The 24,600-nt window shown below is 30.6% G+C and overlaps 1 protein-coding gene across 1 annotated transcript in view; it reads left to right on the top strand.

Moving 5' to 3' along the window:
• Positions 1–1,086: 1,086 nt before the first annotated feature.
• LOC114339051 (U3 small nucleolar ribonucleoprotein protein MPP10) overlaps positions 1,087–24,600 on the top strand; it is a 31,238-nt gene continuing 7,724 nt past the window's right edge. Inside the window, exons 1-6 of the mRNA XM_028289677.2 lie at positions 1,087–1,342; positions 1,478–2,046; positions 4,780–5,118; positions 5,216–5,428; positions 10,056–10,310; positions 16,358–16,521. Of these exons, the coding sequence (XP_028145478.1) occupies positions 1,263–1,342; positions 1,478–2,046; positions 4,780–5,118; positions 5,216–5,428; positions 10,056–10,310; positions 16,358–16,521 (1,620 nt within the window). The 5' untranslated portion in view covers positions 1,087–1,262. The remainder of the gene's footprint in view (positions 1,343–1,477; positions 2,047–4,779; positions 5,119–5,215; positions 5,429–10,055; positions 10,311–16,357; positions 16,522–24,600) is intronic.

Raw genomic sequence — 24,600 nt, forward strand, 5'->3', positions numbered from 1 at the left:
CCACGCATACACCGTTTTTTCCAATTTTTTATAAGCTATATTTTTACTAAGAATATTTTTTTCGCTAAAATACTTACTTTTTGAGTTATCTCCGAAAGACCGTCCAAAAACATTTTTTTTGGTTAAAAATGAACACATTCACTCGCAAATAACTCGAAAAGTATTGACTTAGTAAAAAAACTCTATAGAACAAAAGTTACTTAGAATTATAGTCATTTTATCTAATTCCGAACTTATTTTGAACGTATATTTTTTCACCCCCGAGAAAAAAATTTTCACCCCGTATTTTTTAATTTTTGTAAAATGGAGGGGATGTAGAATTGTAAACTTTTTCTTATATAATAATAGACAATTTCAACTAGGTAGCTATTGCCAAATTTTCATCCTTCCTTAATTTTTATGGAGGTTTTCGTAAAATTGTGCGTTCCCTGATCGGGCTAATGTGAGCTGTTTCGGCAAAGTGCCTTTCTCAAATAGGTACCTAGTGAGGTGCAAAATTATGGAATAGATTAATTTTTTTTTTTTTCAGAATAGATTTTGGAGAGAAATCCGAAAACAGGGCCCGGATTACGTACACTCGATACGCATCGTATCCGCCATGTTTTACTGTAGCGCCTTATGGGAAAACATGGCGGATACGATGCGTATCGAGTGTACGTAATCCGGGCCCAGGTCTATTTTTAAACGAATGTATATGAAATGTCTAGTTGATGAGTTGCGGTTTTCGATGAAGTGGCTTTATTCGATTTGGGTGTATATGAAATATCTTTCGATGAGTTGTGCTGCATTCTCGTTTTACCAACTGTTCTTGTCAAAAAGGTGCCTGTTTTCTCAACTGTCATCAATACGACTAACTTCACGCGTAAATTCGATACGAGAATAACGAGAATTATAAAAAAAATATGCATTGAAATCCCGTAATTTTTTGAGCGTTATAAAGTGAGTTCAAAGACATACACACAGTATATAGGTTTATACAACAATTCGTATAAGCAAAAAAACTGTGAACATACATATGTATTTCTTTTTTTGTAATTACAGCTTAATTTACCGTACACTTCTCGTAGACTCTGCCGATAAGGGTAGAGTCGTGTTGAGAAAATCTGGCGGAGAACCGTCAAATCTGAATGTCAACTGTCAAAGTAAACGTGGTTCACAAATCAAAATTCTAACCTATACCTATATTTTTGTTGAATATTTTGTATTATGACAAAATATTTCTAAATAAGTAGAATATTATTTATATAAGTATTAATAAAATTATGCCTCATCCAGCCGATAATCTAAATGAAATTGTGGAACAATTTCAGCAGTTAACTCATAAGCCAGAAAGGTTTTTAAAGTATGTATAATTTGTATTCTATTTGGTCCTTGTTTAAGGTTTATAATCATATTTTATTAATTATTATAAAGTTAATATGAAAGTAAATATTACAATTATAATGTTATAAAGATAATAATTGGACTTATTTTTTAGCTCCGAAGGTGATGTGCCAGATTGTGTAAAAGTTAATATAAAAAATTTTTATGACTTTTCGAAATCACAGGAAAAGAAATTAAATAACTCAAAAGGTCTACCACAGTTACTGATTAAAGGTTTTGACATTGAACAAATCTGGCAGGAGATTGAATTACAAAATAGTAGTGTTTTACAAAAATCTCTTAGCGACCTTCCCAAGTATATTCTCAATAGGGATAGCCTGGTATTTTCAAGTTTGGTCCAAGAAGAACCAAGCTATGATTATGATGATGATGGAGATGAGATAGAAGATGATAAAGATAGTACTTTTATAGCAGATAAAGATGACTCGGGAGTATCAGATGATCTTTCAGAAAAAGAAGATGGGAATAATGATGAGGAAGTGGATAATATTAATGGAAATATATATACCTCTAAAAAGAAGTCAGTTGTAGATGATGAATTTTTTAAACTAGATGAAATGGAAAATTTTTTAAATGTCGAAGAGAAAAAAGATCTCCCTGAAAATTCAAATAAAAAACCAAAACAAATGGAAGGAGAGGAAGAATCAGATTCGGATGATGAAGGTAAAGCTTTTATTCAATCTTTTTATATTCATCATCAACCCGTACGAGTCCACAGCTGGACATAGGTCTCCCTCAGCTCTTTCCATCTGTTTCTGTTTTGTGTGGCTTGCATCCAGTTACCTATAACATGCTTCAGAGCGTCAGCCCATCTGGTTGGTGGATGTCTGCTTCTTCTCGGGGCTTCCACTCGACAATACGTTTTGTCCATCTCTTGTCTGACAATCTGGAGACGTGTCCTGCCCAATTCTACTTTAGCAACTTGATTTTTTCAACAGTGTCTGTTGTTTTTGTTCTACACTGTATTTCTTCATTTGGGATTCGGCCCTCTGAATTACGCAAATCTTGTTCAACTACCTTTTTGTGAGTGTTAACGTTTCGGCTCCATAAGTGAGTACAGGCAACACACACTGGTCAAAGATTTTCCTTTTGAGGCATATGGGTAAGTTCGATTTAACTACATAGTTCAGTTTACCAAAGGCTGCCCAGGCTAATTCTATGCAACGTGGGAGCTCGCAAAGTCTGGTTATCTCTTCCCAACTGAATTTCATGTCCCAAGTACTTATAAGATGCAGTCTGCTCAATATCCATTCCATCAACAACAATATTACGATTTAGCACCAGATTAGTCATTATTTGAGTCTTGTTGATGTTAATCTTTAGGCCGACCTCTAAGGAAGCGTGATATAATTTGTTCTATATTATTATTTCCTTAAAATGTAAGTGGTAAGGTGAAAAAATATTATACAAATGGTAAGGTATACATAGTCTGTTAGACTGACATATTGTGGGCATACTGGGAAAATCCACTAACTCACAAAAGTAAAGTTTTGAGAAAAACGCATTTAAACATTATTATACTTTATCGCATACCTCTTAAAAATCGGGTACACTGTCTGTTCAAGTTTTGGTAGCTGGATATGATTTTGAAGGATGTTAACCACAGGTGGTGTGCACCTACATGTACAAAAAATATTTGGAAAAACATTATTTTATTCATAAAAACTTAGAAAAAGGTGGAGTTAGTTGATTTTATTTGTCATTGAATGTACCGATTTAAGTAAGGTGGATGACGAATTTGGAGATATAGGGTTTTTCCTGTTAACATATTGATGTTTGTGGCTTTAATGGTGTTAAAATGTCAAAATTGAAAAAATTGGAGTTAGTGGATTTTCCTTGTACGCCCACGATATTTTCAAAACCATAAAGGTAAAATTGTATACCTAAACAAGCTAACTAAGGCACTCATTAATATTCAGTTCAGCAGGATTCGATTGTTTGATTTGTGAAATTATATAAACAAGGGATTATTTTATAAAACAGTATGTCAGAATGCCAAAATTAAATTGTATAAAGGTGCATTTAAATCAAAGTGAACACACAAACAAATTCGTTCTTTAAAATTAATGTATTTGTACAGAGAATCAAGCATGGCTGAATGCATTCGTTTGTGTTCGGACATATTCCAACCGATGTCGGTAAATCAGTGAATCATCAAAGTAAATCAGTGTTATCTGTATTCTGTATCTGACAGTGCGGATGGATTCAACAAATGTGAATGTTCGCTACAATGTATATGGCCCTACTTTGCAGAGAACAAATAACTGAGCGAACATCTACAAATTTGTTCCTTCGTTTGTTCATCTGTGTTTGCTTTGCTGGTATGTTATACGAACAAAACACTCATTTTAATAAAAAAAGAATGTGTGTGTACTTTGTACGCACATAAGAAGTTATACTTCTATTATGTGATTTCAACAAAATAAATATAGGTACCTTAAACAGTTTATTTTTATTTTATTTAAATATTAAACTAATTTGAATACCTACCACTTTCCAAAATTTTTTATTAAAACAATACCAAAAATAGTAGAAAAAAGAAGAATAGGAATCATCTGTATTTGAACCCGGGACCTCTTGATCTGTAGTCAAATGCTCTACCAATGACCCACAATCGCTCGATTTACATGATTTCTCGGACATAATGACAAATCACGGTAACAAATAGACGAAATGAAGTAATAATTTAAAAATGTTTTAATAATACTTATTATCTTACTCCCGAGGAAAACAAATCCAAAGACACAAAAATTATAATAAATATATTTACTAAAATCACTAATATATTCTTTTCACACCTTTTTTGCACTGATATATACACAACTTGAAGGATTTAGCAACTAACTCCATACTGTCTGTGTGCGCATGCAAGTAGCATAATAAAAATTTACTCCTGATCACGCCTAAAGAAGTGTAAACTTCAAAAATTTTATCATTTGCATAAGTTGTTGCATGTTATATCCATCCATGGTGGTCAAAACAGTTTGACATATCGATGGGTTTTTGACAAATCATCGTAAGCGCCAAAACGCACATTTTTCAAGAGATGACTTTTTCAAGAGATGATTAAAATTTTTAAACTATGATAAATTAGTAGATTAGTAGATTATTTACTAATTTATCATAGTTTAAAAATTTTAATTATATTAGCCAAAAAGTTGTTAGGAGAAAAAGTCATCTCCTGCATAATTTTTGTTTTGGAGCTTACGATGTTTTGTCAAAAACCCATCGATATGTAGCTTCAACAATATGGCCTCTACAAAAGATCATAAGTTTGCAAGTTCCCATTTATTTCCAATTTTTGTTTACATTTTGCCATTTTTTAATGAGTGAATATAGATTTTGCCATGAGTTGGTACACATTTGAATTCATCTAATGTTATTGTAATCTTTTAGATAGTATTAATTTGTTTGAAGAAGAAGATTCAGATGAAGAAAACGATAAATCTAGAACAGCAAAATTTAAGGATTTCTTTAGACCAAGTAATCCTGATGTCCAAGTTAAGCCAAAAAGGAATAAATTTCTTGAAGAAATGGACATTGAAGAAGAAAATCAAGAAGTGAAGTCCTCATTAGAACTTAGGCAAGAAAGACTTCAAGAAAAAATTGCACAAATTGAAGAAAATGCAGTTAGTGAGAAACCTTGGACACTAAAAGGGGAGATTCTTGCAGAAAATAGGCCACAAAATTCATTGTTGGAGGAAATTGTAGAATTTGACTTAACTGCTAGACCAGGTATGTAAAAATCATGATTTTCTATAAAAAAAACTGTTTTATACACCTATTATATTCATATAGGTAAGTTACAAATAGTCATTTCCAACTTTTCTAGCACCTGTCATAACTGAAAACACCACAATGCAGCTAGAAGACATAATCAGACAAAGAATCAAAGACAAGGCTTTTGATAGCGTAGTGAGGAAAGAAAAACCTATAGAAACACCTCTAGAATTTAAGAAGAAACTTTTGTTAGACCAGGAAAAGAGTAAACATTCATTAGCACAGATATATGAAAAGGAGTTTCTTGATCAACAAGCAGCATTGGGTGAGTTAAATAACTTTTTTTAATAAAAAAATTTATTTTTAGTATCTATGTTTTTTAGTTGCATTTATAAAGGTTTCTAGTATGTGGACAGATATAATGCATACTCTTATCTATACAGGGTGTTAGTAAATAAGTATGACAAACTTTAAGGGGTAACTCTACATGAAAAAATAATGACAGTTTGTTCTATAAATGTATGTCCGCAAATGCTTCGTTTCCCGAGATACAGGGTGTTAAAATTTTTATTTCAAACTGCCAATTTATTTATTGCTCTAAGACTAGTTGAGATAGTAGTTATTGCGCATTTGTTGACATACAAATATAAATTTTGTAATCATCGTTGGCGCATATACAGGTAATTGTCTGAATTTTTTTAAAGAAAAAAATAGTATGCAACTGAGATATATCAAATTAAAAATGATTTTTAAATTTCACGTTAAAGGAGACCGCACACATCTTATGGACAATATAATGTCACTCAAATTCAATAAAATTTATATGAATAGATTCGTTTCAAATTAACGGTCAATTCTTATCATTGCGCCAACTCTGAATTTTCAATAATAAGAGCAGAAATTGATTTAAATAAATCTGAAATCAAATGGGTACGTACGTAAGTTAGAGAGAGAAAAAATATTTCAAAATACCCAAATTATCTGTACTCCATAAATCAGCGGATTAGTTTCACTAATCCGCTTAGGCCCAGCGGGGTTTAAGCTGTATCCAATAGCACTCAGAGCAATAGTGATTGGTAACTGACACTTTTATGAACTCCAAAAATGTGATTTCGATAAACTTAAATTGCAATTTGCGCCGTAATTAATCATAATTAAGAGTTGGCGCAATGATAAGAATTGACCGTTAATTTAAAACGAATCTATTCGTATAAATTTTATTGAATTTGAGTGACATTATATTTTCCATAAGATGTGTGCGGTGTCCTTTATGATAAAACACCTTTCTTGTCTTATTTTCATATGGTGCACCATTTTTATACAAAAAAAAATAAAATCAATGGAAAAATCCCAGTAGCTGGCTGCATACCATAATTAAAAAATAAATAAAAATAAAAAAAAATAAAACATCTTGGTGCGCATTTTTCATTTCCTAGTCCTAATACATTATCAAGAACTATCCAATTTAATAATACTAAACTAGAACAATAACAGAAAATATTACTATTATAATAAGATTTTAACTAGGTGCAAAGCTACAAAAATGTTCAAAATGACCTTCTTTACTGATGACAGAAGAATTTTATTATTCACGCGTATATTCATCATTGGCACGCGTAAGTGGTAATAGTCTGAATTTTTTAAGAAAAAAATAGTATGCCCCTGAGACATGTCAAATTAAAAATCATTTTTGAATTCCTCGTGTAATTTGTGACAAAAAATATATCTTGCCTTTTTTTCATATGAGGCGCCGTTTTTATACAAAAAAATAAAACATCTTAATGCTTACAAAGTATTTGAGGTAGTTTCCATAATATGTATTCGCGATGAAAAACAAAGTAGCTGACCTCTGGTGGATTAAATTTAAACTACTATAAGTGGTATAAACAAACCAGAAAATTGTTTATTTGAATGGAATTTGGTCACTATTAAGAAATTTTTAGTAAATTTCAGCATTATGAGTACATTAAAATATTTTAAATCAAATCGGTATTGTTCTATTCCTCAATTAAATGTTTGTTTATACCATTTATATCGGTCATTTTCTTGCATTCGACCTGCCCTCTATATTCCGTTTCAATCTCGAATATTATTTCAAATACTTTGTAAACGTTAATGTTTTATTTTTTTTTTCATCAAAACGGTGCCTCGTATGAAAAAAAGTGAAGAAAAATTTTTGGTCGCAAATTGAATGAGGAATTCAAAAATAATTTTTAATTTAACATATCTCAGTAGCATACTATTTTTATCTTTTTATCAGACCATTACAGAAAAAAATCAGACCATTACCATATGCACGTCATTGATGAATATAAAATTCTTCTGTCACATCTAAAGGTGGTCATTTTGAAAATTTCCTGTAGCTTTGCACCCAGTTAAATCTTATTAGTCTTATTTTATGTTATTGTTCTAGTTTAGTATTATTGTATTGAAAAGTTCTTGATTAAATACTCGCCAAGATGTTTTATTTTTTTGCATAAAAATGGTGCACCATATGAAAGAAAGACTAGAAAGGTGTTTTATCATAAAATAAATTATTATTGCTGAAAAACTTCGTGCGGGAAGAAACTGGCAAAGATCTAGAAACAACATAGATCAACATATATACAATAGACTACGTAGACAACTTGGAGTAGCCATCAAAGCTGCAAACAACGAAAACTTCGAACATTACATTACAAACCTTACAGCAAATGATCAGACGCTATGGAAGGCGACTAAAAAACTCAAAAAACCGTACACAACTATTCCTCCCCTCCATAAACCAAATGGTGAATGGGCTCGTTCCAACAAAGAAAAAGCGGACGTCTTTGCTGAACATCTTATGAGTGTATTTCAAACCGAGCCACCAGACCCTGATGAAGAAGTGGAAGAACTAATTAGCGCAGCATGTCAAATGTCCCTTCCAATCAAAAGTTTTACTCCTATAGAAGTCAAGAAAGAAATAACCAAACTCAACTCACGAAAGGCTCCAGGTTATGACTTAATCTCGGCACAAGTACTAAAACAACTTCCTCGTAAAGCCATTATTATGCTAACAGTAATATTTAATCGTATGCTAAGTTTATCATACTTTTCAAAAATATGGAAATTTGCAGAAATCATAATGATCCTTAAGCCAGGCAAAGCGCCCAGTGAAGTAACATCTTATCGACCCAGCAGCCTACTCCCAATCGTTAGCAAAGTTTTCGAAAGATTTCTGCTACAAAGAATATACGCAGATCATGAATTCCTAACATTACTACCAGAACATCAGTTTGGTTTTCGGGAAAACCACTCTACTACACAACAAGTCCATCGAATAGTAAATGAAATATCAAAAACTCTCGAAGAAAAGAAATACTGCAACGCTGTATTCCTAGATATCTCACAAGCGTTTGACAAAGTTTGGCACAGAGGTCTGCTTTACAAAGTAAAATTAACACTATCTAGTAACTATTTCCTCCTAATCAAATCCTACTTATCAAATAGATATTTTTCAGTAAAATTCAAAGACCAACAATCCAGCATCTGTCCTATTAACTCCGGAGTTCCGCAAGGTAGTGTTCTCGGGCCGCTGCTTTTCTCACTCTACACAGCCGATATACCAGAGTCTCATAATACTACGATCGCTTCCTTTGCTGATGACGTAGCAATACTCGCTGTAAATGAAGACCACATACAAGCCTCACAAGACCTGCAACACCATCTGGACATACTCAGTGAGTGGTACACAAAATGGCGAACAAAAGTAAATAAAACAAAATCATCTCAAATAACGTTTACAAACCGTCACAACACGTACCCACCTGTAAGAATGGAAAATGTACGAATACCAACAGTAACAGACGCTAAATACCTTGGCCTCCATCTTGACGAACGTCTTACTTGGAAAAAACATATACAGACGAAAAGAAGACAACTAGACTTGAAATTTCGGCAAATGTATTGGCTCCTTGGACGCAGATCAAAACTCAACATCCAAAACAAAATTCTTCTGTACAAAACAATACTCAAACCTATTTGGTACTACGGACCACACCTCTGGGGCTGTGCAAAGTCAACATCACTCAATATCATCCAAAGATTTCAGTCTAAAGTTCTAAGATCAATAGTGGATGCACCATGGTATGTAACTAATCAAACACTTCACGAAGACTTAAATATACCTTTCATCAGAGAAGAAATCCATCGAGCATCTGAATCACAGAACGAGCGTACCATCCACCATGACAATGAGTTAGTAAGGGAATTATTCCATAATGGCCCTGCCACAAGGAGACTAGATCGAACCTGACCTCAGGACCTATTTTAAAACTTAAACATAAATAGAATAAGATGAGACATCATTGGAAGTCTCTTCTTCATGCCCAAAAACATGGAACAAATTTACTTAATACTCTTTTATTGATGTAGATTGTAAATAATCATAATTACATAAAAAAAATAAATAAATGATTATAAAAAAAATCAGACGATTACCCGTATGCGCGCCAATGATGAATACAAAATTCTTAGTTGTATGTCAAAAAATGCGTAATAACAACCTCTTAACATCCACCAAATTTAATTTTCATAGCCCAAGCGGTCTTAGAGCAATAAATAAATTGGCAGTTTGAAATAAAACTTTCAACACCCCGTATCTCGAAAACGAAGCATTTGCGGACATATGTTTATAGAGCAAGCTGTCATTATTTTTTCATGTAGAATTACCCCTCAAACTTTGTGATACTTATTTACTAACACCCTGTATAGACACCCAGTGACTTGTTTAAAGCTTAAAGAAAGATACACCAATTCAACAAGTACTCTGTCAAAACAGTTGTAGTGACATAAAAATTTTTGTGGAAGTATTGGAAACAAAAGATTTTCAGTGTTTTATTGTTAGATAAAGTGAACTTTTAACTTCCATAACGGTTGAATCCATCATTTATATTGTGTTTTTTCTTTTCTTCTACCATATCAGTTTTCAGATCCTGCTAATGCCGATAAAGAAGAAGAAGAGCCTCGTTTACACAGGGACATTAAAGTTCTGATGAGGGATCTCTTTAATAAATTAGATGCACTTTCCAATTTCCATTTCACACCAAAACCAGCTCTTCCTGAGATGAGAGTAGTAAATAATATGCCTGCAATTACTATGGAAGAAGTTGCTCCTGTAACTGCTAATGAAGCTTCCTTGTTGGCACCAGAAGAAATTAGAAACAAAACAAAAGGAGATATTTTAGGTACGTAAAACTCTTCACATCTTGATTCACATTTTATCCCGTATGATACAATAATATCTAATAACAGAGGTCCAGAACTGAAACTTTAACTGTAATAAATGACGATTAGAGAGACTTTTGATAGCTGCAATAACATATAATTCTGTTTCTTAATTACTGGAGTGGTCTAGTTCAGTGTTTGTACAAGTTGAACTCCTCCTTTATCTATTGTTTCTACTGTTCTCCAATTTTCACTTGGTTCTTTACTTTTCTGAACCATTGTATGAAATCTTTAATTCTTGCCTAGTCATCATGTTTCGTCATACCCCAGGCTGTGGGTGAAAAATAGGTCAATTTCAGGATATAATTCAGGAATTTTTGAAACCTCTCAGGTGTTGTAAAGGACGATGCCAGGAATAACTTATACTAAAATGTAACCAAAAATATTGTGCGCTTTTTTTATTGCGATTTTCATTTGTTAAATTTGTAATTTTTAAAGATTTTTAATTTTGCAGCTTAGGATATTGATTTTAGAGAAAAACTTTTTGATAGAAAGTTGTAGTAAATTAAAAAACCTACAATTTGAGCTATGGTAAGTTTAATTTCGTTTATTGGTTATTGCAAAACAGCCTGAGAAAGGTCCAAAATGGCCGTTTTTTACAATTGCATTATTTATTGTACAAATAATTTTTTTTATTTTTTAAAGTTTAAAATGAAGATCTTTCAATTCCAAACATAAAAAAAAATTGTGAAGCCAGATTAACGAATTTGTTGCTTAGATATTATAAATTGTTTATCCCAAGAGGTCAAATGTCAAAGACTATAACTTAAAAAAAAAATCGTAGAGAGTTGGTGAAACATCCAATCTCCTTCTAAAGAGTTATATTTTCATATTCTGATATAAATAAATGCGTAAAACATTTTTAAACTTCTAATTTTTGGGTTTGAAAATAAGGGGGCAAATTTCGTTATAAACATTTAGAGCTGAAGCGGCCCTGTACATCCTATGAGTTTTTCACTTACAGATTATTGTTGCTGAAGACGAAACGAAGATTTATAAAAAAATAAAAAAATTCTACGACCAACTGAAGCCGAGATAATTTTTGGGTTTGAAAATAAGGGGGCAAATTTCGTTATAAAAATTTAGAGCTGAAGCGGTCCTGTACATCCTATGAGTTTCTAACTTACAGATTATTATTGCTGAAGACGAAACGAAGATTTATAAAAAAATAAAAATTTTCTACAACCAACTGAAGCCGAGATAATTGTTTTTTTTTTCTTAAATCGTAGTGCCTTTATTTATAACAATTAAGAAATTATTTTACAGTCATTGACTAAAGAAAGACTTATATTATCTTAAAATAAAAATTATTATAAAATATAATTACACTTAATTATTAACAATTATTTTTAAAATCGGTGCTTTTGCGAGCGGCCGAATTTTGCAAATCGCCCGGCTCGCTTCAATTCCGTTCGCTCGGAAAATTTTTACATAACTTGTATTAAATTTTGACATAAAACAATTTAATAATATTACCATTATAATATACAGTCTATTTACTACATTCAACATCCAATCTCCTTCTAAAGAGTTATATTTTCATATTCTGATGTAAATAAATGCGTAAAACATTTTTAAACCTCTAATTTTTGGGTTTGAAAATAAGGGGGCAAATTTCGTTATAAACATTTAGAGCTTAAGTGGCCCTGTACATCCTATGATCTTTTAACTTACAGTTGCTGAAGATGAAACGAAGATTTATAAAAAAATAAAAAATGTCGCCAACATCCAAAACGGATAGTCACTACAAGAAGAAAAAGTTTTATATTGTATAATAAGAAGTAACATTATTATTATTATATTTATATAACAATGAAAAAATTAAAAATATAGTTATATATTTCATTATATATTATGTATCATTTTTGTAATATTATTTCTTCAAAAATGAGATTTCACATATAAAAGTTTATCAAGAAAATCAAATACAATATATTTGTTTTTCTTGATAAACTTTAATATGTGGAATATCATTTTTGAAGAAATAATATTACAAAAATGATACATAATATATAATGAAATATATAACTATATTTTAATCTTTTCATTGTTATATAAATATAATAATAATAATGTTACTTCTTATTATACAATATAAAACTTTTTCTTCTTGTAGTGACTATCCGTTTTGGATGTTGGCGACATTTTCTATTTTTTTATAAATCTTCGTTTCGTCTTCAGCAACTGTAAGTTAAAAGCTCATAGGATGTACAGGGCCGCTTCAGCTCTAAATGTTTATAACGAAATTTGTCCCCTTATTTTCAAACCCAAAAATTAGAGGTTTAAAAATGTTTTACGCATTTATTTACATCAGAATATGAAAATATAACTCTTTAGAAGGAGATTGCATGTTTCACTAACTCTCTACGATTTTTTTTTCAAAAAGTTATAGCCTTCGACATTTGACCTCTTGGGATAAACAATGTATAATATCTAAGCAACAAATTCGTTAACCTAGCTTTACAATTTTTTTTTATGTTTGGAATTGAAAGATCTTCATTTTAAAGCTTTAAAAAATAAAAAAAAATATTTGTACAATAAATAATGCAATTGTAAAAAACGGCCATTTTGGACCTTTCGCAGGCTGTTTTGCAATAACCAATAAACGAAATTAAACTTACCATAGCTCAAATTATAGATTTTTTAGTTTACTACAACTTTCTATTAAAAAGTTTTTCTCTAAAATCAATATCCTAAGATGCAAAATTAAAAATCTTTAAAAATTGCAAATTGCAAATGAAAATCGCAATAAAAAAAACGCACAATATTTTTGGTTACATTTTAGTAGAAGTTATTCCTGGCATCGTCCTTTACAACACCTGATAGGTTTCAAGAATTCCTGAATTATATCACGTTTTTTCACCCACAGCCTTGGGTATTAGTATGTGTTGTAGTAGTTCTTTCTCAAGATCATTGATTATATAGGAAATATAGTGATGAGCGCGCTGACAACTGGTAAAATAACGCAAAATATGGATAACATAATACATTGGGAAGTGAAAAGAGACGAACCTAGTAGAGGTGGAAATTATCGATATAAACGTATAAATTAACATTACAATACATAGTTTCCCACCTTTAGACGTATCAGAGCGTTATGACAACTGTCACTTAGTCGAGGAAATGAAGCTGAAAAAATGGCAAAACCTCGCAATTTTTTCGTCCAGCATCGATTTGTACAAAAATTTGGGATTAGGCTCATTTCACTCTCTAGTTCATTTTCTATATTGAGCTGTTGTACGCTTCGGTTTTTTTAAGGGTGAAAACTACCCCTAATTGTAAAAAATTATAAAATAACATTTTAAACTTTTAATATTGTCAACATTTGGTTCTTATTAGTTACAGAATGATTGTTTTATGCTTTAAGATATAATATCATAATATTTCAACCCTTAAAACCACAATTGGAGCTATATATAAAAAATTTACTTGTCCTAAAATAATAATTTCAGCTTGCATCGATTTACATAAAAATTTGGGATTAGGATCATCTCACCCTTTACTTCATATTCTACATCATGCTTAAGGGCGTTGATTATTTTTAGGGGTGTAAATTACCCCTTATTATCAAAAATTATATAAAAACATTGTAAACTTTAATATGGGTAAAATTTGGTTTAGATTGGTTGAATAATGATTGTTTTATACTTTAGGATATATTATAATATTTCAATCCTTAAAAACTACCCTTAATAACATTACAGTTTTTATAAGTAGATATTTTAACAGATCTATACAGAAAAATAGTAGAATTAAAGAATTACAAAAACATTTATTTACACAAAAATACGAATTTACAAATATGTACAAATACAAATAGTTTTTTAGTCATCTTCCAGTATACGAACCGGTTCTGTGGTATTATACATACATTGAAAATTATGCATAAGCGGACTATCCGAATTTTTCGAAAAAAAAATCGTTTTTAAAAAATAGCTCCTTTATTTTTGGCGATAAAAAGTTTTTTCAAAAATGAATTCGTAGGATTTTTGAAGAGTTATAAGATTGTGTAAACTAAATTCGGTAAGATCCCTTAGTTTTTAATTAGGGTGGGTTTAAAGGGCTCGAATAAAGGGGTGTTTGCTCGTAAGTAGAGGTTTAAATAGCTACATCTTGCTAACTGTTCACTGTAATGAAGATCTATGCCCAAGGAAATTTTAGTAATTAAAAAAGCTACAATTTAGTAGTCCATCATTTTTTTTTGTATCTCCAGTATTTTCGGAGATATTTTGAAGTAAAAGGTGAAAAATGGGAAATTCCAAAAAATTAATTTTTCTTTAAACTCCAATTTTTCTAAAATTAGGCCTTCTAAATATGTAAAACTTCTTGGGTGTATTGATAATACAAATATAAAAGGAATTAGAGAATGGTGAAGACCAATTTTTAATTAGGAGGGTAGTTAGGGGGTTGTTTTCACTGATTTTTTCATAGAGAAAAGCAGGTACCGATCTTTTTTTGATCATAAGTCGCTGAATTTTCAGGCTAAAAACTTTTTATTATTATTTTTTGAAAGGACTAACTGTATACTTAAAAAAAGATTATTTAAGTTTTCCTCCAAAAATGCAAAGTTTTTCCGTTATTTTACTTTGAATATTTCAAATTATGCATTTGACGAAAAAAGATAAATTTTAACATGCCGTATCTCGGTTTGTATTGGTCTTAAAGATATTACAGAAAAAGAATTGGGTTTGTGTTACTAAAAGATACAATTTTGATATCTACAGTTTTTTTGATTAAATGCATATTTTTCGAGGTATTCTCAAAAAACCCTCTAAAAATGTCGATTTTTTCATCGAAAAACTGTTACTTTCAAGCGCGAATAACTCGAAAAATATTACTTTTACGAAGAAAATTTAAAAAACGTTTTTTTCTTAGAATTACCATTTACATCGATTTACATGGTTAAAATGTAATAAAAAATTCCCGCCCCCGAGATGGGGTGGCAACCACCCCAAGGTTTTAGCGTACAGCGGCATGATATAGAAAATGATCCTTGGACTATTCCCTACCATCTGTGAAAATTTCAAGTAAATCCATGCTGGACGAAAAAATTGCGAGCCAAAATGCTTCATTTCCTAGAATAACTGTGACAGGAGAATTTTATAAAATACTCCTGTCACAGACGTCTAAAGGTGGAAAACTATGTAATGTAATGTTAATTTTGCCAGTTATTGGCGCGCTCATCACTGTATAAGAACATTCAATTGGCATAACTCATAAATTATTAGCAGGAGATGAACTATAATAGAACCATTTGTGGTAATAATGGCAGCTTTAGATCACGTTGTTGAGAATAAGTATCGTTTCATTCGTTTCTCGTTGTCGTAGTAAAAAGTAAAGAAATTAGTTCTGCGAAAATTGTTGCTTTTACCTTTTTCGTTACAATTTCATCATATTTTTTATTTCATTTTAATTTCATTGGTTGTTGTAATGATTTAATGAATTTAAAAAACAAAAGTTTCTCTCCGCCAGAGAATCGCTCCCCAATGTGAAATTTGTTGTTTGATGAAATTTTTTAAGTTTCTGTGCAATTTTCTTATATTTCTTTAAGAGTCTTCTACACAGTGTTAGAAAATAAAAAAAAGATGAATGAAATCTGTAAAGTCGTTGTCAAGTTATGGCGGGGTGTAGGGAAATATAGATTCATTTTTACTTTAATATATCATAACATTTTTAATGCACTATAATATGAGCCCATCAGAATCAAAACCTGCTAAATCCTAAATTTTTGGTTCTGCTAAATCCAAACTAATAGTACAAATTTCTGAAGATGTAATAGGCATGCAGAAAAATGACAAATTAGTGTGCCATTTTATGATTTTATTGATGCCCTTTTGATTGAGAAATGCCGGATAATTTTTGGAACATTTACATTTTTAATGTTTTTTTTTTGCCTGCTGATAAAATTTCAAGCTATGGATCTAGTAGGTTTTGATTCTATAGGCCTCATAATATGATTTGATAATATTTATCAGTAATACTTTTAATAACATCATTTTTGTTTTAGGCGCATCTGAAAAATCTAAAACTGACAAAAAACGAGAGAGAAGGAAAAAGAAATTGAAACAGAAGCATCATATAAAAACTATTAATAAAAATTTGATATCTAAAGGCAAGAGTAAAGGCAAGAAGACTGATATAAATGTCCTTAAACATAGGAATACACATAAGGTAAGTAAAATTATATACTCGCCGCTAAAAATATTTCGGTTCTTATCAGGGTTGGCAAAAACCAACGTTTTTTTTTCTTCAAAAAACACAAAAAAAAAGGCTTTTTAGTTTAAATCAGGTTAATTGATACAAAGTATTATAAGTCTAAATACTTCAAAAAATAAGTACATTATTTTATAACATAATAGTAATAAACAATGAAAAAATTATTAAGACAACTTTTAATTTTATTTACACACACAAAAAATTATTAATATAACAAAAAACATCTTTGAACGTAATAATATTCAAAAAACTAAGTTCGAAAATACAAAACTAGAATTTATTTATCTTTAGTTTCTTCATTTCCGGCAGATGTATTAAAAACTTTCAATAAAAACACAAAATTGTTTTTTTTTTCTTAAAAAAGTCAGTTGGTTTAAACCAGTTTGGTTTTTTCTTAAAAAAACCAGTTGGTTTAAACCTACGTTTCAAGCATGTTCGTTTAAACCTGCTAACCCTGGTTCTTATTACTAAATAATATTATTCATGTGAGTGGTTTTGCAAAATCGAAAATTATATTATATTTTTTGACTACGCTGTTTGCCAAGTGTCTATCCACATAAGTAAAATACTGTGAACAGGCGTCATTTTTAATGCAATGACACCAATATTTGTAAAGTTAGTAATTAAAGGACATAACAAAAATAACTTAATATTGTATGTGAGAAAGCATGTTATGAATGAAAGTCATGTAATGAATATAAAAGTAAATTAACATAAAAAATCAAAGTTAATACTGAATATTTCATCCTCTGCGTTGTATTACACTTTCCTTGAGATCTCTTAATGGACCAAGAGCTACTAGCAACGTCGGAAAAAAGTATTTTAAGACAACTGGTTCTTTAATATATTATTCCCTATGCTTCCTCGAACACCGTACCGGCCATCTGGCTACTGATACAGGTTGCGTTCATTACTGCGCAGCACAGTTGTACAGGTAAATATATCGAATTTAAAATTATTGTAAGAAAAATTTTTTTGTCATTACTTTTTAATGATTATTATAAATATTGCCAGACATTGATATATTGTTTATATATTGTTATGATCTACTTTTTATTGCTTTTATATCAATTAGTCTTTATTTGATTACTCCAATTAATTATTTAATCAATTATCCAATTGTCGCAAATCATACAAAAAAATTAAAAAAAAGATCTCAGGGTGCCTTTTTATAATACAAAAAATATCTAAATTATCTTATGTTATACTTATCTTCTCTCGTGGTTTCAGTATCTCTTAGTTGGTTCTTATCGGAAGAAAAATAGGAAAGGGAAATAAATAGAAATATAAAATAAGCATACAGAAATATCTTTTATTATCAAAATCAATACTCTAAAAATCGATCAATTAAAACCTGTGGACATAGCTGTCCGAATGAAATTTTTACCACTTAAATTTATTCTAGTTCAAATAAAAATTTATCGGTTTGTTCCCGATGACTTTGATAAAACAAGCTAAACAAACAAATTTAGGTATTCGCAAAATTACTTATACTTCCTATTTAATTTTTGAAATATTGGAATCTTAATTCATATGCTTTTACTCAAAATTTTAGTTTCCGAACATAAAAAAAATCTTTCACATAAATTGACTAACCTTTTGCTTCACTCACAATGATGTCTCCTCTTGACCCAAACAGCTCTCCCTTGTTGACTATGTTAGGCTACCCATCAAAGCCCTCTCCGTTCTCAAGCTTCAATCCAGCAGCATACCAGCACTAATTCTCCAAAGAAACAACGAGCCAGGCCTCTTTTAACCAGTACTCGATTCAAACAACTCCAAAATTCTCCCCTCTCCTTCTCACAATAATACAGAAGCAAAGAGGTATTTCTTCTCAATTTGATCTGTCTCTCGTTCCACTTTTCAGCTCCTCTCTCCACTATGAAACAAACACTGGTACTTGCTTTTTTACTATCTACGAAAACGTTGACTGCTCTTCAGCGATGTCGATCACATAATAATCCCTCTTTCCAAAACTATCTGAAAATTCAACCTTCTCTCCTTCCCATTCCAAATTGCCAAACCAATCAGAGACATTTCTTCTTCCTCATTCTTTTTTTCATTCGAAAAAACCTACTCATACTTTCAAAAATATTCCTATTATCATAATAATTACTTTCGGGAAATTCTACAAAATTTACTCGGGGTTAAACAAAAAGAGATTAAAATTCCAAACTTTCTTTTACATTATTTTCTAAAGATATCATTACCTGTGGCTTTTGGCCTCGTGCATAACAAAACACCGTTATAATCTCCAAATACCCTGAACAATTATTGTCTATTCATATCACTTTCAGGGAAAAAAAACTCATTAACGATAACCCACTTCTTAAAAACTATTTATAATAAATAGTTACAAATCAATATACAGGGTGTATCAAATTTATGTGCCCGCGTTATATTAAAATTAATAAAGTTTTTATTCTATCTTTGATTGATAAATTGATACACAATAATATATATAAACTATAATTGCCAGCCATTTCTGTGGTTTAAAATGTAATAACAAAAAAATTTTTCGTCTTAAAATAATTTAAATTCAATGTACAGGGTGATTGATGAGTGTGATAAAGCTCAGTAGATCCGCTATAGTAATAGATAGCAATAAAAGGTAATAACAAAAATTGTAGCCAACTTTCAGCTTCACATTACGAAATTAGTTAGAATATTACAGGGTGTTCGATAACATAGTGGCAGACCAAACTTATGTTATTTTAAATGGAACAACGTATATTTTATTTTATATTCGAAATCCTCTTAACTTCCCCGTCACAAAAATATAAAGGTTTGTTATGTTATATAGGGCTTTTACAAAATTATAACCAATTTTTTATGAAAATCTAACAAGTTCAGCTTCCTGTATAAATAAAAATAAGCACAACAGCAATGGTTTATTGGTGCCATATTTTTTTGTTGAGTGTGAAAATTTTTAAGAATTGTTGATATTGCTAATTTTCCTTATATCGAATACAGGGTGAGTCAAAACGCAAGTACATTCTTTTCTCAGAAATTTGAAATAGAACGCCCTGTATTTTATATCACATATCACCATCGAAAAGTATTACCGTACTTTAATTTTTGTGTAATATTCCTTATGCCTAAATTTGTTAGTTTTCGAGATATTTTAATTTTTCAGAGCAGGTTATTTAAAATAGTGTTATTGAGAAAATAATGTACTTGCGTTTTGACTCACCCTGTATTCGATATAAAGAAAATTAGTAATATCAACCATTTTTATAAATTTTGACATTCAACAAAAAAATATGGCACCAATAAACCATTGCTGTTGTGCTTATTTTTATTTGTACAGGGAGCTGAACTTATTACGATTTTCATAGAACATTGGTTATAACTTTGTAAATACCCTGTATAATATAACAAACCTTTATATTTTTGTGATGGGGAAGTTAAGAAGATTTCGGATATAAAATAAAATATGGGGTGTTTCATTTAAAAAAACTTAAGTTTGGTCTGCCACTATGCTATGGAACACCCTGTAACATTCTAACTAATTTTGTAATGTGAAGCTCAAAGTTCGCTACAATTTTTGTTCTTAACTTTTATTGCTATCTATTACTATAGCGGATCTACTAAGCTTTATCACACCAATCACACCAATTGTATTTACCTGTACAGGTGTGCTGCGCAGTACTGAACGCAACCTGTATCAGCAGCCAGATGGCCGGTACGGTGTTCGAGGAAGCATAAGGAACAATATATGAAAGAATCAGCTGTCTTCAAATACTTTCTCGAAAACGTTGCTAGCTCTTAGTGGACCATAAGGACCTTATTAAGCTTCTTACTGACTCCTTAGGAATCGCTTCCCACTCTTCACCTAATGCAGTTTTTAACTCCTCCACTGTCGATGGTGCTGACTTACGAAACCAAACCCTGCGTTTGAGCTCATCCCATAGGTGCTCGGTGGGATTCATATCAGGACTCAGTATAGGCCAGTTAATAATTGTTGTTACATTCAATTGAAATTCGTACAGGTGTTCTACAAGGCCATATGTTGGGTCTGGTTTTATACCTACTATATAGGTGTAATACACCTGTACTGGAGGACAACATAGTTGCCACCTTTGCGGATGATACAGCTATTCAAACAGAGACAACTAGTGAGGGGACTTTACAAATAAAAGGCAGATATAAAGTACAGTTATTTATTACATCTTGTCCAAGTACTTTCGATTTCAGAGCATCATCAGGGTATCTGAAATAAAGCAAAAAAAAAACGCCATTGTAGAGATATAAAAAAGCGAAAAACCTTTGATAAGATCTTAAAGCTGATGTATAATAAAACAAGCTGAAAATGCGAGCATTATCATAACGAAAACTTTGTTTGTTTACGTATTTTAATTCGCAATATGGAAAATTGCTATTATGAAAAGTAGTTTAGAATTAATAATTATGTTTTAATGTGCAATTATATCATTCTAATTTAAATGTTATGAACTATAAAGGTAGTTTACTCTTGATCTAAATTTATATTTTTATATACCTCTTATAAAATTAATAAAACTTTATATAATATGTTGGTTGCATCATAAATCTTAGAACATGAATAGCTTTTTATGAAGAATAACTTTTCTTCGTCAAATTAAAAATAAAAGAGTTATAAATGAAAATGTTGTTGGTATCCATAATTTGAGAAAAATCTTCAAATATTTTTTTCCATTAGAATTGCACATATCACACCATAATTTTTTATACCAAACAATATTATTTCATATACTGTCGGTTCGCTAAACTCAGACACAACTGGCAAGTGATTTTAGTCAATAATAAAAAAAAAATTACTAATTAGTTAATAATTACTAACTAATTAGTAACTTTGCCAATTTTGGCAAAATTCGAAAAAACAAAAAAATTACCTACTAAAATCACTAGCCAGTTGTGTCGAGTTTAGCGAACCGACTATACAGGGTGTCCAGAAACTCTACCGACAAACGAAGACAGGAGATTCCTCAGATAATTTTAAGAGAATTTAACCACATTCACCTAGTCCGAAAATGCTTCCTAAGGGAGCTAGAGCTCTTTGAAGATGGCGTCTTGTAATTAGTTTTTCTTAAATACCTCCAGAACGCTTTTAGTTAGGAAAAACGAAAATTGGTACACATATTTATCTTCCAGACATAAATCGATTCCATCTATGGTGACTTTGGGTGGGGCAACGGTTATTTTATCGCATAACTTTTTTGTCTTTAACTTTTAAGCACTTTTGATACTGGATTATTAAATTGTGAGGTATTCTAGTACTAAAAGGTACTCTTGCTTTAAGTCGGTAGGACACACCGTTTTCTAGAAAAATCGATTTGAAAATTTTTCGTTTCCTGAATTTGAAAAAAATTTTGAAAATTAAAAAAAAAACAGTGTATTTTACCAACTTCAAGCAAGAGTAACTTTTAATACTAGAATACCTCATAATTTAATAATCTAATGTCAAAAATCCTTAAAAATTAAAGATAAAAAAGGTATGCGATAAAATAACCGTTGATCTACCCAAAACGGACGCATATGGCCGGTACTAGAAATTCATAATTAATAAAATCGATGCATCTCTGGAATATAAATAAATGTACCAATTTTGGTTTTTCTAAATAGTTTTTTTTATTGATTTTTTTTTGATATTCAAACAACGAAAAATTTTCAAATCGATTTTTCTAGAAAACGGTGTATCCTATCGACTTAAAGTAAGAGTACCTTTTAGTACTATAATGCCTTACATTTTAATAGTCCAGACTCAAAAGTGCTTAAAAATTAAAAACAAAAAAGTTATGCGATAATATAACTGATGCCCTACCCAAACGGACGCCTATGACCGGTACTAGAAATTTGCAATTAATGAAATCGATTTATCCCTGGAAGATAAATATGTGTACCAATTTTCGTTCTTCTAAATAGAAGCGTTCTGGAGATATTTAAGATAAACTAATTACCAGACGCCATCTTCAAATAGCTCTAGCTCCTTTAGGAAGCATTTTCGGACTAGATGAATTGGGTAAAATTATCTGAGGAACCTCCTGTCTTCGTTTGTCGGTAGAGTTTCTGAACACCCTGTATTTTAATTTCATAACAAATGGAACAGTCAATTTATCATAAAGGGTAGGCCGTATACTCGTAAATATATACCTACTTAATAAATTATGGCTTTTAAAATATACTCAAATTGTATTTTTGAACATCTTATTTATTTTATATAATAATTAAATTCACTATCAAATGTCATTGATGTTTTATTAATACTTAATTTAAAATTTAGTTTGACATTCACGAAGTGTCAAACTTAAATGTAAATAAACTATGCTTTGCTGAACAAATTGAGATTAAATAATAATTCAAAATAACCAAATATTGTTAAAATTATTCAAATTCATTAATTACAAACGTCACATAATATAGGTACCTTGTTGTGCATTACGTTAATGGTTTTTAATTTCAAAAATAATTTATATAGGTACAATAGGGCTTTTCATCGATTGTCACTTGTTTCGAGCTTCTGTCAAATGTCGTATAATCCGTGTATAATATTAATATACACGGATTATACAACATATGACAGAAGCTCGAAACAAATGACTGTGAATGAAAAGCCCTATATATAACCTGAATTTACAAATAAATTAAAGGAATAAACGGTTTACTTACACAAGATTCGATATTTGATGTAAGATGTAAGAAAAATTGATTTTTTTATAGTCACACAAAAATACGACAGCGCTTGTTCAATTCTGGAAGAGAAATGTCAAACATTTGTAAAACTACTAGATAATTATTACTAGTCTACTCGTAACTGATTGAGTTTGATGTTTAGCTTTTTGAAAAGTAGCCTACTTCCTAACCAACCATTTGAGCTGACGTTTAGTGCGTCGGTAGGAAATAACCGGATTGTGACGTCACATTTTAGACTTTGAGGTCGATTATCTCGAAGACGGTTAGAGATATCGAAATGCCGTTTTCAGATTTGGATTCAGAAGGCAAAACTACATAAGAATCCATCGATACACCTGCTCTAAGTATTGCAGGAGCGGCAACGCAATAACACACAGACTTTTGCAAATTTATAAACGAAAAGTTTTCGTTGAAAATATAATAATAATAACGTTGTAGACTTACTTAGGAAACCATTGTTAATTTTAACCCCTTAATACCTTAAACGCCACAATGCATAGTAAAAAAAAGTTATGTGGGCCAAAATATTAAACACATTCGAAGACCTCGGTGCAAGAACGGGGCAAGTCCACTTTTCTGAATAGTTGGGAAGTCGACAAAAACTTAATATTTTTTATAAAATATGAATAAATTATTATGCTTAATTAAATTAAGCTAGACAAGTCTTGTCTAATATTCTTCTAGGAGGATTAATTAAATTAAGCATAATTTATTCATATTTTCTAAAAATATTAAGTTTTTGTCGACTTCCCAACTATTCAGAAAAGTGGACTTGCCCCGTTCTTGCACCGAGGTCTGTAAATTTTACAGTATTAGTTTAAGCATTAAGGCTATGGGTACATAATTCGCAAATATTTTACGTGTATCCCTACTTTTTCTGTCTTTACACGGCAAATTACATGTAGTAAAATTCACACTGGTATGGATATGTAAACATTACTAGAATGCCATTCTACTTGAAAATGTCATCATTCATTTAAAGAGATGGGTTTTGAATGTTCTTGGATAACTGATATTTTTATAATTGCAAATTATTAATTCAGTTAATAAATATGATAAATTTTTCACTAACTATGTATTCAGTGATTGTAGGTAATAATTTATTTGTACAACAAAGACTAATACTCAATCGAGAAAAGAGGAAAAGTGTTAAAGTGATTTTTTAATAATATATTGTTATGGAACGCTTACAATTTTGAACATCTTTAACAACAAAATACTTGGATCACAGAATATATTATCCTGATGTATTCTCTGCTTGGATCTTCCACAAATAATACACAATAAATAACTTTTTATTAAGTTCACGTCTTAAATCAATTATTTATCAAATACACTATACATCAATAATATTTAATCAAT

Source organism: Diabrotica virgifera, chromosome 7, assembly GCF_917563875.1.
Source record: "Diabrotica virgifera virgifera chromosome 7, PGI_DIABVI_V3a".
Classification (NCBI taxonomy): domain Eukaryota; kingdom Metazoa; phylum Arthropoda; class Insecta; order Coleoptera; family Chrysomelidae; genus Diabrotica; species Diabrotica virgifera.